This window comes from Leptodactylus fuscus, chromosome 4 (genome assembly GCF_031893055.1).
Source record: "Leptodactylus fuscus isolate aLepFus1 chromosome 4, aLepFus1.hap2, whole genome shotgun sequence".
Classification (NCBI taxonomy): Eukaryota; Metazoa; Chordata; class Amphibia; order Anura; family Leptodactylidae; genus Leptodactylus; species Leptodactylus fuscus.
Genome location: NC_134268.1, coordinates 16,853,741 through 16,868,235, shown reverse-complemented (window position 1 = coordinate 16,868,235; position 14,495 = coordinate 16,853,741). Strand labels below are relative to the sequence as shown.

Sequence of the window (14,495 nt, the reverse complement as noted above, 5' to 3'; positions counted from 1 at the left end):
CAGAATACAGGCTGCCATATGTGTGTCTGCTGTACTATATGCAGAATACAGGCTGCCATATGAGTGTCTGCTGTTCTATATGCAGAATACAGGCTGCCATATGTGTGTCTGCTGTTCTATATGCAGAATACAGGCTGCCATAGGTGTGTCTGCTGTTCTATATGCAGAATACAGGCTGCCATAGGTGTGTCTGCTGTTATATATGCAGAATACAGGCTGCCATAGGTGTGTCTGCTGTTCTATATGCAGAATACAGGCTGCCATATGTGTGTCTGCTGCTCTATATGCAGAATACAGGCTGCCATAGGTGTGTCTGCTGATCTATATGCAGAATACAGGCTGCCATAAGTGTGTCTGCTGTATTATATGCAGAATACAGGCTGCCATATGTATGTCTGCTGCTCTATATGCAGAATACAGGCTGTCATATGTGTGTCTGCTGTATTATATGCAGAATACAGGCTGCCATATGTATGTCTGCTGCTCTATATGCAGAATACAGGCTGTCATATGTGTGTCTGCTGTTCTATATGCAGAATACAGGCTGCCATATGTGTGTCTGCTGTTCTATATGCAGAATACAGGCTGCCATAAGTGTGTCTGCTGTTCTATATGCAGAATACAGGCTGCCATATGTGTGTCTGCTGTTCTATATGCAGAATACAGGCTGCCATATGTGTGTCTGCTGCTCTATATGCAGAATACAGGCTGCCATAGGTGTGTCTGCTGTTCTATATGCAGAATACAGGCTGCCATAGGTGTGTCTGCTGTTCTATATGCAGAATACAGGCTGCCATAGGTGTGTCTGCTGTTCTATATGCAGAATACAGGCTGCTATAAGTGTGTCTGCTGTTCTATATTCAGAATACAGGCTGCCATATGTGTGTCTGCTGCTCTATATGCAGAATACAGGCTGTCATATGTGTGTCTGCTGTTCTATATGCAGAATACAGGCTGCCATATGTGTGTCTGCTGTTCTATATACAGAATACAGGCTGTCATATGTGTGTCTGCTGTTCTATATGCAGAATACAGGCTGCCATATGTGTGTCTGCTGTTCTATATACAGAATACAGGCTGCCATATGTGTGTCTGCTGTTCTATATGCAGAATACAGGCTGCCATATGTGTGTCTGCTGTTCTATATACAGAATACAGGCTGTCATATGTGTGTCTGCTGTTCTATATGCAGAATACAGGCTGCCATATGTGTGTCTGCTGTTCTATATACAGAATACAGGCTGCCATATGTGTGTCTGCTGTTCTATATGCAGAATACAGGCTGCCATATGTGTGTCTGCTGTTCTATATACAGAATACAGGCTGCCATATGTGTGTCTGCTGTTCTATATGCAGAATACAGGCTGCCATAGGTGTGTCTGCTGTTCTATATGCAGAATACAGGCTGCCATAGGTGTGTCTGCTGTTCTATATGCAGAATACAGGCTGCCATATGTGTGTCTGCTGCTCTATATGCAGAATACAGGCTGCCATAGGTGTGTCTGCTGATCTATATGCAGAATACAGTCTGCTGATCTATATGCAGAATACAGGCTGCCATAAGTGTGTCTGCTGTTCTATATGCAGAATACAGGCTGCCATATGTGTGTCTGCTGCTCTATATGCAGAATACAGGCTGCCATAGGTGTGTCTGCTGTTCTATATGCAGAATACAGGCTGCCATAGGTGTGTCTGCTGTTCTACATGCAGAATACAGGCTGCCATATGTGTGTCTGCTGCTCTATATGCAGAATACAGGCTGCCATAGGTGTGTCTGCTGTTCTATATGCAGAATACAGGCTGCCATAGGTGTGTCTGCTGTTCTATATGCAGAATACAGGCTGCTATAAGTGTGTCTGCTGTTCTATATACAGAATACAGGCTGCCATATGTGTGTCTGCTGCTCTATATGCAGAATACAGGCTGTCATATGTGTGTCTGCTGTTCTATATGCAGAATACAGGCTGCCATATGTGTGTCTGCTGTTCTATATACAGAATACAGGCTGCCATATGTGTGTCTGCTGTTCTATATGCAGAATACAGGCTGCCATAAGTGTGTCTGCTGTTCTATATGCAGAATACAGGCTGCCATATGTGTGTCTGCTGTTCTATATGCAGAATACAGGCTGCCATATGTGTGTCTGCTGCTCTATATGCAGAATACAGGCTGCCATAGGTGTGTCTGCTGTTCTATATGCAGAATACAGGCTGCCATAGGTGTGTCTGCTGTTCTATATGCAGAATACAGGCTGCCATATGTGTGTCTGCTGCTCTATATGCAGAATACAGGCTGCCATAGGTGTGTCTGCTGTTCTATATGCAGAATACAGGCTGCCATAGGTGTGTCTGCTGTTCTATATGCAGAATACAGGCTGCTATAAGTGTGTCTGCTGTTCTATATACAGAATACAGGCTGTCATATGTGTGTCTGCTGCTCTATATGCAGAATACAGGCTGTCATATGTGTGTCTGCTGTTCTATATGCAGAATACAGGCTGCCATATGTGTGTCTGCTGTTCTATATACAGAATACAGGCTGTCATATGTGTGTCTGCTGTTCTATATGCAGAATACAGGCTGCCATATGTGTGTCTGCTGTTCTATATACAGAATACAGGCTGCCATATGTGTGTCTGCTGTTCTATATACAGAATACAGGCTGCCATATGTGTGTCTGCTGTTCTATATGCAGAATACAGGCTGCCATAAGTGTGCCTGCTGCTCTATATGCAGAATACAGGCTGCCATATGCGTGTCTGCTGCTCTATATGCAGAATACAGGCTGCCATAAGTGTGTCTGCTGTATTATATGCAGAATACAGGCTGCCATATGTGTGTCTGCTGCTCTATATGCAGAATACAGGCTGTCATATGAGTGTCTGCTGCTCTATATGCAGAATACAGGCTGCCATGTGTGTCTGCTGTACTATAAGCAGAATACAGGCTACCATATGTGTGTCTGCTGTACTATATGCAGAATACAGGCTGCCATATGTGTGTCTGCTGTTCTATATGCAGAATACAGGCTGCCATAATGTGTCTGCTGTTCTATATACAGAATACAGGCTGCCATATGTGTGTCTGCTGTTCTATATGCAGAATACAGGCTGTCATATGAGTGTCTGCTGCTCTATATGCAGAATACAGGCTGCCATGTGTGTCTGCTGTACTATATGCAGAATACAGGCTACCATATGTGTGTCTGCTGTTCTATATGCAGAATACAGGCTGCCATATGTGTGTCTGCTGTTCTATATGCAGAATACAGGCTGCCATAATGTGTCTGCTGTTCTATATACAGAATACAGGCTGCCATATGTGTGTCTGCTGCTCTATATGCAGAATACAGGCTGCCATATGTGTGTCTGCTGTTCTATATGCAGAATACAGGCTGCCATATGTGTGTCTGCTGTTCTATATGCAGAATACAGGCTGCCATATGTGTGTCTGCTGTACTATATGCAGAATACAGGCTGCCATATGAGTGTCTGCTGTTCTATATGCAGAATACAGGCTGCCATATGTGTGTCTGCTGTTCTATATGCAGAATACAGGCTGCCATATGTGTGTCTGCTGTTCTATATGCAGAATACAGGCTGCCATAATGTGTCTGCTGTTCTATATACAGAATACATGCTGCCATATGTGTGTCTGCTGTTCTATATGCAGAATACAGGCTGCCATATGCGTGTCTGCTGTTCTATATGCAGAATACAGGCTGCCATATGCGTGTCTGCTGTTCTATATGCAGAATACAGGCTGCCATAAGTGTGTCTGCTGTATTATATGCAGAATACAGGCTGCCATATGTGTGTCTGCTGCTCTATATGCAGAATACAGGCTGTCATATGTGTGTCTGCTGTATTATATGCAGAATACAGGCTGCCATAGGTGTGTCTGCTGTTCTATATGCAGAATACAGGCTGCCATAAGTGTGTCTGCTGTTCTATATGCAGAATACAGGCTGCCATATGTGTGTCTGCTGTTCTATATGCAGAATACAGGCTGCCATATGTGTGCCTGCTGCTCTATATGCAGAATACAGGCTGCCATAGGTGTGTCTGCTGCTCTATATGCAGAATACAGGCTGCCATAGGTGTGTCTGCTGTTCTATATGCAGAATACAGGCTGCCATATGTGTGTCTGCTGTTCTATATGCAGAATACAGGCTGCCATATGTGTGTCTGCTGTTCTATATGCAGAATACAGGCTGCCATATGTGTGTCTGCTGTTCTATATGCAGAATACAGGCTGCCATAATGTGTCTGCTGTTCTATATGCAGAATACAGGCTGCCATATGAGTGTCTGCTGTTCTATATGCAGAATACAGGCTGCCATAGGTGTGTCTGCTGTTCTATATGCAGAATACAGGCTGCCATAGGTGTGTCTGCTATTCTATATACAGAATACAGGCTGCCATATGTGTGTCTGCTGCTCCATATGACGTATACAGGCTTCCATAGGTGTGTCTCCTGCTCTATATGCAGAATACAGGCTGCCGTATGAGTGTCTGCTGTTCTATATGCAGAATACAGGCTGCCATAAGTGTGTCTGCTGTTCTATATACAGAATACAGGCTGCCATATGTGTGTCTGCTGCTCTATATGCAGAATACAGGCTGCCATAAGTGTGTCTGCTGTTCTATATGCAGAATACAGGCTGCCATATGTGTGTCTGCTGTTCTATATACAGAATACAGGCTGCCATAGGTGTGTCTGCTGTTCTATATACAGAATACAGGCTGCCATATGTGTGTCTGCTGTTCTATATGCAGAATACAGGCTGCCATATGTGTGTCTGCTGTTCTATATGCAGAATACAGGCTGCCATAGGTGTGTCTGCTGTTCTATATACAGAATACAGGCTGCCATATGTGTGTCTGCTGCTCCATATGACGTATACAGGCTTCCATAGGTGTGTCTCCTACTCTATATGCAGAATACAGGCTGCCGTATGAGTGTCTGCTGTTCTATATGCAGAATACAGGCTGACATAGGTGTGTCTGCTGTTCTATATACAGAATACAGGCTGCCATATGTGTGTCTGCTGCTCCATATGATGTATACAGGCTTCCATAGGTGTGTCTCCTACTCTATATGCAGAATACAGGCTGCCGTATGAGTGTCTGCTGTTCTATATGCAGAATACAGGCTGCCATAAGCCTGCACACACTGAGTAAACAAGTCTTGATTCTCGGCCATCTAAAATAAATGCACAAAGCCACAATCCCCTCAGAAATAATGGAAACAAAATCTAAATATAATAAAATACATTAAGAAAAGAGCGAGAAAAGAGAAAGACATGCTGGATGGGGCAGAATTAGGCAGCGCTCGCACATTACTCAGCATGGCAATGCATTGCGGGTGGATTACACATAAGACAAGACAAGGCAACAAGCAAAAAGGCTTCCAAAGTTTTTACCTGGAAACAAAATGTAGAAAATCAGTCCCATATAATGTGTGCACGTGAATGAGGTCTATTGTTCTGTGAATATTGATTCATGATCTCAGATCTCACAGTTCTCCGTTATCAGCCATATCAGACTGGGAAAAGGGATTTTCTGAGATTAGGGAAACTTTTAGTAAACCCCTTACCCTACTAGAGACCTTCTGATATGAGCACTGGGTAATGGCTCCATGTCACGTGACTATGACGACTAACCATGGACTATCCCTGAGGACGCAACGTTGTACCGCTATGCCGTGACATCACATCAATACCAAGGCTCAGGTGCCAGGGAAAGCTGTCTGACTTTGGCAACCGTCTTAAAGGGGTCTTCTGAATTTCTGAATCTTAGCTCACTGGGAGAAAATTATGGCAAAAGAAAAATGGAGGAAAAACTAAGGAAGCCGAGGAAGCAAAGAATACACAACGTGCAGAACACGAACCCATCTATTTGTATCAGTCAATGTCACATTAATCCATAGATTATACACATACTGTGCCATAAAGTGCTGCAGCGCCCTCTACAGGTATTAGGAGGTAACTGCAGTCATACAGGACACACAACATACATGACATAGACTTGGTGCTCACTGGACCAGAGAAATCTTCCACTTATACTATAGCTATATATTAGGTTTGCAGCATGTGGCTCTTCAGCAGTTGTGAAACTACAACTCCCAGCATGTTGTGAAGGGTGGAGACTGATCCTGAGTTACATCCTGTATTATACTCCAGAGCTGCGTTCACTATTCTGCTGGTACAGTCACTGTGTACATACATTACATTACTTATCCTGTATTATACTCCAGAGCTGCGCTCACTATTCTGCTGGTACAGTCACTGTGTACATACATTACATTACTTATCCTGTATTATACTCCAGAGCTGCGCTCACTATTCTGCTGGTGCAGTCACTGTGTACATACATTACATTACTTATCCTGTATTATACTCCAGAGCTGCGCTCACTATTCTGCTGGTACAGTCACTGTGTACATACATTACATTACTTATCCTGTATTATACTCCAGAGCTGCACTCACTATTCTGCTGGTACAGTCACTGTGTACATACATTACATTACTTATCCTGTATTATACTGCAGAGCTGCGCTCACTATTCTGCTGGTACAGTCACTGTGTACATACATTACATTACTTATCCTGTATTATACTCCAGAGCTGCGCTCACTATTCTGCTGGCACAGTCACTGTGTACATACATTACATTACTTATCCTGTATTATACTCCAGAGCTGCGCTCACTATTCTGCTGGTGCAGTCACTGTGTACATACATTACATTACTTATCCTGTATTATACTCCAGAGCTGCGCTCACTATTCTGCTGGTACAGTCACTGTGTACATACATTACATTACTTATCCTGTATTATACTCCAGAGCTGCACTCACTATTCTGCTGGTACAGTCACTGTGTACATACATTACATTACTTATCCTGTATTATACTGCAGAGCTGCGCTCACTATTCTGCTGGTACAGTCACTGTGTACATACATTACATTACTTATCCTGTATTATACTCCAGAGCTGCGCTCACTATTCTGCTGGTACAGTCACTGTGTACATACATTACATTACTTATCCTGTATTATACTCCAGAGCTGCGCTCACTATTCTGCTGGTGCAGTCACTGTGTACATACATTACATTACTTATCCTGTATTATACTCCAGAGCTGCGCTCACTATTCTGCTGGTACAGTCACTGTGTACATACATTACATTACTTATCCTGTATTATACTCCAGAGCTGCACTCACTATTCTGCTGGTGCAGTCACTGTGTACATACATTACATTACTTATCCTGTATTATACTCCAGAGCTGCGCTCACTATTCTGCTGGTACAGTCACTGTGTACATACATTACATTACTTATCCTGTATTATACTCCAGAGCTGTGCTCACTATTCTGCTGGTGCAGTCACTGTGTACATACATTACATTACTTATCCTGTATTATACCCCAGAGCTGCACTCACTATTCTGCTGGTGCAGTCACTGTGTACATACATTACATTACTTATCCTGTATTATACTCCAGAGCTGCGCTCACTATTCTGCTGGTGCAGTCCCGGTGTACATACATTATACAATATTAGCCTGTGGGTATATATCATGCTTTGGACCGTACCATAAGGGTCTATAATTTTCAGCCTTAGACAGTGGAAGCTTTCTTGGTCTCCGTGAACCCGGTGAACAATCAGTAGCAGACAGACACTGAGTGCGGACAGACAGACGCAGTCTACGGCAGGCAGAGAGAAGTAGAGATATAAAATCATATTCTCACTTTCAAAATCAAGGAAAAAATTTGGCCCTTGCTCAAGATCTGTGCATGTCAAAACTTTAAGAAGGTTCCCCATGTTAAGATACCTGTCGAGACAAGAACGAGAAAAGACAAAGCATGTCTTTATCAGACAGAACACCCTATATATATATATACAAGGAGAACATAAATACATAAGTGGAGGACAAAGCTCGGCACAGCATGGCCGTCCACTCCCTGGAGAACCTGAGGACATGGAAGACATCACAGAGAATTTCACCGATTAGTTCCTTGACACGTCAACAGTGATGCCGAGCGATGGTCTTCTAATCTCAACCGTCCTGGGTGATAAAGTCAAGGCATTGGGAATCCTAAAGGGTTAATGTTGAGCTAACTTTTGTGTCTGGACATGACACTGGTGGTCGTAACACCGCAGGGTTGCGGAGAGATTAGCTGCAGTGCACAGACATCACTGTTGACCATTGCGCCCCATTAATACAGAAGGGGCTGATCACAAAGGACCCTCAATGGCTTGGAAACAAAAATGAACAAAAATTTAAAAAATAACTAAACCAAGGGTTGTCAAGCGATGGCGATGGAGATGTTACCACCAACTTCCACATGGGTTGGCATCATTGGTGGCCTATTCTTTGGTGTCCTCTTTGATCACGTCATGCAACCTCTTATTTTTTTAGGGTTTTTTTTTTTTTGGCCTCTGCCTTGGGTGGTGAGAATGAGCGACCCGCGTGGGATACGAGGGAGCGTCCGCCAGACTTACTTTCGAAATCCAAGAAAAAATGAGCGGCATTGTGGTCTAAGTCTCTGGTTAGCACCTTAATGAGATTACCCATGCCAGCCAAACCTAAAAATAAAGAACGGCAGTGTCATTCCTTTCCAGTAACAGAGGGGACATGAAAGCCGGCGCCCGCTCCAGCTTCCTCACTGGTGGTTTCCTATGTGCGTGCACATGGACGGAGCGGATGATGGGGCTCGTCGTTCTCTGCGCTGAGTCCTTGCTATTGGTGTTCTCAGGAAAGAAAAAAGTGGAGTTATTACACAACATGGGGTTCACGTGTGACATGGGGGGGGGGGGGGGCGGCGGAATTCACAATTAGGTTCATTGATCCGGAGGTCTGAGCTCGTACGATGTAACAAACCCAACACGTTACATAACAATCCAAAAAGTTCACATTGACAATGAGAAAGGTCAAAAACATTGACGGTCGACGCGTTCCGAATCTTGGAGGTCTTCCAAGTGGTGCAAAAACTTCACCGCCAGGCCAAGAGCTTTTGGTCTGCATGTGCACCACGTGTCCTCACTTGGAAGAGCACAAAAATTTGGAACCTGTCAACAGAAAGTGGGACCACAAATTGGAGTCCACAATCATTAGAGGACGTTTCTTCACCTCCAAAAACTCCAGTTCTTTATATCCTCTCATAGCTGCCCCTCCACTGATTCTGGCGCATTTGGAATTTGTTCTCTAACCCCCACCATTCCTGAGCAGTCAGTGATGTTAGTTTTGTTGGTCTGATAGGATAACTAGACTCCCTAATGGCACGTGGGTGGTGTCAGACAGAAGCAGGCAAGGGATTGTTATACTGACCTCGGACATAGTCCGCCTCTGATTGGAGCTCTGAGTCACACACCCCCTTCCACCTCGCCTGCTTCTGTCTGACACCACCCACTGGCCATTAGGGAGTCTAGTTATCCTATCAGACAACAAAACTAACATCACCCACTGCTCGGGAATGGTGGGGGCTAGAGAAAAAATTCCAACTGCAATGGAGTCGGCAGAGCTGAAGCTGGAGGAGGTGGTGAAGGTGCCCTATACATTATACTGGTGACGTTGCGAATCCAGCAGAATAGGAACCATTACTAGGATAATAACGGGTACAACACTGATATAGTCAACACTCTGCACTTTATTCAGAGAAGGCCAAGTAGTCTGCACATGGAAACCCAGCACCAGACAGTCAAGAGTTAATTGCATTTTACTATAGAACGTGGAGTCGCCCTCTAAAAAGAACTAAGGCTAAAAATATCAGCGCCGTGAGAACGGAGTCACATGTACTGTGTGCTGTTATAACACCTGCCGCCATCCCCCCAATATTCGCACTCCCTGTATATTAGGACACCTGGCGCAGCGCCCTCCTGATAACATCTCCCGTCATTACAAGGCGGCAGTGTGGTTATAAGAATGGGTTAATAGGTCAATGAGCTGTACGTGCGCCTGCCGCTATGTGACTATGGGGGGGGGGGGGGGGGGGCACTACTGAGCACATGCAAACTGTAACCTTATGGAACCAGAAAGGGCGTGTTCACACCACAGTCATGACTGTTATGAGGTTAGATGTTAATACTAAGGTTTGGCTTCCACGTGACCCCTGTGTGGGCAGGCTCTGGACAGAATTGGTCTTCTGCCCCCTCTGGCAGCTGACAACATAGTCTCCTTACCCTCCCTGCAGGATTCTTCTTGGTTATACCGCCACCTACTGCAGAGGCTGTGCACCTTCCCTGACCAGCAGGGTCAACAGCTATTCCTATTGCCTGCCCTGCAATGACCACTGTGCCGAGACCGGGCGGTAGGGAGAGAGACTGAGCACGTGCGACCACCAGTGATGACTGCACATTGCTACTTTAGTCACCAGGTGGCAGCATACTATAGAAGCAAATGGATATATAATATTTAACTGTATGACTGTGTACAGGGAAGGAGGGGATTTGTAACTATGTATCAGGAAAGAAACAATCAAATGCCATATTTAAAGGGATTTTCCAGGACTTTGATAAACTATCCTTAAGAGAAGTAATCAATGTGATCGGTGGGTTTGTTACAATGTATCAGCGAGGAGGTTACAACGTAACCGGGGCGATTTAGCTTACTGAGGATTGTCTGGACTGTATAGAATTGTAGCAAACTCTCAGCTGTGAGACATCTTAGAATCTTACAGGTTTTAAGTGTTTTGATAGAAACCAGAATGATTCCAATCACTGACAGCAACACAGATGTAGCAGAGCGGAGTTTGTTGATGCCGGAGACCTTATGGGGTCATCTTGTACCCCCTGCATTTCCCCTGGTATAATCATTCTAGAATTTTGCATTGTATTTCTCCTCTGTTATTCCTCCTGGAAATGTACAAATAAATGGACAAACGGGTTAGCCTTGTCATAGGTATGTGCCCCAACGTCGTCTGACTCTCAGCAACGATTTGTTACCGTCAGACTTTGCAGGAAGACCTTCTGCCCATCACCAAACTATTTCCAGGAGGGATAACAGAGGGTCAGCACAATGCATAGTTGTCATAGGGAAGTATTTACTAGAATGGTATGATCAGAAGAGTTAAGCAATCCTCTGTATTTGGGTTTCCCAGGCTTACTAATTGATGACCTATCCTTAAGGATCGGCGGGGGTAGAGCTTGGGTGAACACTGCGGCCTCTTCACAGAACACCAAGCACAGCGCCGTATATTGTACAGTGGCTGTGCTTGGTATTACAGCTCAGTCCACTTGAATGGGACTGAGCTGCAATACCAAGCTCGGCCACAATACAATATACGGCGCTGTGCTTGGTGTTCTGTGAAGAGGCCGCAGTGCTCACCCAGTCCACTTGAATGGGACTGAGCTGCAAACGGGCCACGTGACCAATGAATAGGAGGTAACAGGGTCTGCGAAGTGGTCCCGGTCGCCAGATCCCTATCCTAAGGGTAAGTTATCAATGAACAAAGCCTGGAACACCCCTTTAAGTCGATCTTACACTGTGTGTCACCCATCTTTCCCAAGTTCTGAAAGGCAAAGCTGTCTAAGTATGTTTGGGGGACATTATCTAGTACGGTCGCCATAATGGGATTATTGTAGGAAAGTTGGGTAAGAGCAGCGGTCATCATGGCGGCCGGCTTTCGAGGAATGTTCTTGAACAAGATACACGTTTTTTTATGGAATCTTCTTAAAGGGGAAATGCTCTTTAAGAGTGAAGGGCCCCGGATGTGTGAGATGACCCTCAGTCCGGGGGTCTGTCCTAACAATACTACTCATCCTCCCTTCTTGCGCCGCATCAAGGTACGGAGCGGTGACACGAGAGGCCGCGCCGCAGACACAGGTTGTGGGAACGCGACCCACCAGCCAAGGACACAATGATAAACTTGACCTACTTCTATGGAGTCTGACATACGGGACGCCGCATCCCATTAGCATCACGCTCACCGCCGCAGCCTTATGGGGATGGATGATGACAGGCTCCGTGTCAGGACCGGACAGGCGGAAAGCAGATACACGAGCCGAAAACAAGCCTTGCACGCATGCCCTTCATGCTGCAAACAGCCCAGTGTGATACCGGGGGGTACGCGGGGCCGGCCGCACACTCGTCTGGGGGTTCTCTGCACGGCCTGCGTGAAACATCTGAATCCTAATGGCTGCGAGGCGCCGGGCGCACCAGAGGTGCAGGGCACAAGGGGTTAACCAGAGGCTGCAGCAGGAGGAGATCAACATGGCTGCTTGAGGATGGGAAACAGCGCCATACCTGACCACGGGCTGTATCTGGTATTGCAGCTTGGCTTGGTTATAGTCAAAAGATCTGCAATACAAAACATAGCCTGTGGACAGGAGGGGCGCTGTTTTAGGAAGAAAACAGCCATACTTTATAATCCTATACAACTCCTTTAATGATTGGTGGCCTGAAGGGTGTTTATGGGGGTACAGGGGGGCCCTCCTCGGTATTGGTTATAGCAGAACCCTCCAATGGTAAGAGGCATCAGGGGGCCAAAATAGAGGGAGTGCAGCTGAGACCCCCCAAACCCTTAATACAGGATTAATGGGGTGGATCCCCACCGATCACTGCAGCCTCTTTATTGCTTACCAAGGACAGCGCCACACATCGTATACTGACTGTGATTGGTATTGCAGCTCAGTCCCATGTGACCATTGAACATGATGCCAAGAAGGAGAGGCGACGAGGACAGGCCATCAATAGTTAAGTCCTCTTTGAAAAAACATGGCGGCTTTCTTGCAAAAACAGATAAAACCCCACCTATAGGTTGTGCCTGGTCTTGCAGGATAACCCCATTCCCTTCCACAGAGCTAAGCTGCAATACCAGGCTCAACCTGTGCACGTGTGTGGGGCTGTTTTGTGAGAAATCTGAATTATTTTTAATTTTTTATTAATTTTAGAGCAATCCTTTACTGGTGTAGTAACACAGAAGCTTATTATATTGATTTGTCCTTAGAATAGGTCATTCGTGTTTGATCGGTGGGGGGTCCAATACCCAGGGCCCTTAATGATCAGCTCTATGAAGAGGCTGCGGCCTCTTCACTATCCATATATAGCAGTTCAGTCCCATTCAAGTGAATGGGGCTGAGCTGCAATATCAAGCGCAGCAACACAGATATGTACGGCGCTGTGCTCGGTAAGCAGTGCAGCGCTCACCCAAACCTCTTGATCCAGCTGATTTGTGAGGGTCCAGCGTCAGACCCCTATTGATCACACGATGACCTATCCTAAGAACAGGCGGTCAGATTACTCCTCTAATAGTCATATCAGACTCCGGCAGACCCCGCACTTTATCCTAAAACACTGACATTGTGTATAAAGGTGTAGAAACGATACGGTTATGGAAATCCTAATAGCGCTGACTTACAGGAGGGCCGGCTGGAGCACCCCCCCCCCTCCCCCTCCCGAGTCACCTGTGTGGTGGAGGAACACTGACATCTAGTGGTGAGTTTGGAGAAGACACTACAAAGATAAACTGCACAAAAATGAGGCATTTCAGTACTTCTAGTGAAAATACAAAAAAAATACATACATACATACATATATATATATATATATATATATATATATATATATATATATATATTATCTGTTTGCTGGATGACGGGGGTATGAATATTATTTTGCTGTTTACAATCGGTGTAAAACAACCCCCATTTGTGAGAAGGCCAAGCTGATCTGCTCTGTCCAGGGAAAGGGTCCAACAGCGGTAGCGACAATTCCTATGGGCTGGATAAGAAGACAACAGGGGTAATAAACACTTCTATCTTCCGGTCCCCCGGCCGCCTAGTCCATCTAGTGGCCGACCTGGTCCTGGCAAGAGGTATATACCCACAATGTACATGTATAGGGGCACAGAACTAAAGCCCCCCAGCAGGCCCTATAAGTGTACAGAGCTGGGTCATTATTGGGCTGAATGAACACCTATCACTAAGACGTGGACTAGGATAATGGACGTCTATAGGGCAGCACAAGAAACAAACCGTTACATGATCAGCAATGGCGGGGGTCCCAAAGTCTGGGACGCTCACCTATAAGGCTAGTCTGGCTAATAGGTTATAAAAACAAAATGAATTATCTTAATTCTTCCAAAAAAGTTCCTTGAACTCATCAGAAGGTCATACACATACAGGCCACGAGGTGGCAGCGACATTACTGGGCTCACCCATAACATGACCTGTTCAGCAGGGGAGGGGGGGGGGTCATCTCAGAGTCCCATGGGTCAGCAGCGGCCCAGCATCATAGAATCTGTGGCCTTTAACCCCTTCCTACCACAGGCTGCCATTTTTAAAGACCCGGCATCTAAAGGTGGGGAAAGGGTTAAAGAGGACCTTTCACCCCCTCCACCAAATAAAGTTTTCAACACCTAAAAGCTGCCCCTTCACTGATTGCAGAACAGCTGGAATTTTCTCCCTAGCCCCCACCACTCCTGAGTAACAAGGGCAGGTTTGGTGCTTGATGTGTATTTAAGCTCTGTAGTGTCAGGTGGGCAGT

General features: G+C 45.5%; 1 protein-coding gene across 5 annotated transcripts in view; it reads right to left on the bottom strand.

Moving 5' to 3' along the window:
• Positions 1–14,495, bottom strand: part of CYRIB (CYFIP related Rac1 interactor B) — a 109,746-nt gene that overhangs the window by 19,421 nt on the left and 75,830 nt on the right. For 3 of the 5 annotated variants that reach the window (XM_075270098.1, XM_075270099.1, XM_075270097.1), the window contains one exon: positions 7,762–7,844. In XM_075270098.1, coding sequence (XP_075126199.1) covers positions 7,762–7,834 — 73 coding nt within the window. In that variant the 5' untranslated portion in view covers positions 7,835–7,844. Of the gene's footprint in view, positions 1–7,761; positions 7,845–8,515; positions 8,600–14,495 lie in introns of all 5 variants that reach the window. The other 2 variants (XM_075270101.1, XM_075270100.1) reach the window with 1 other exon arrangement.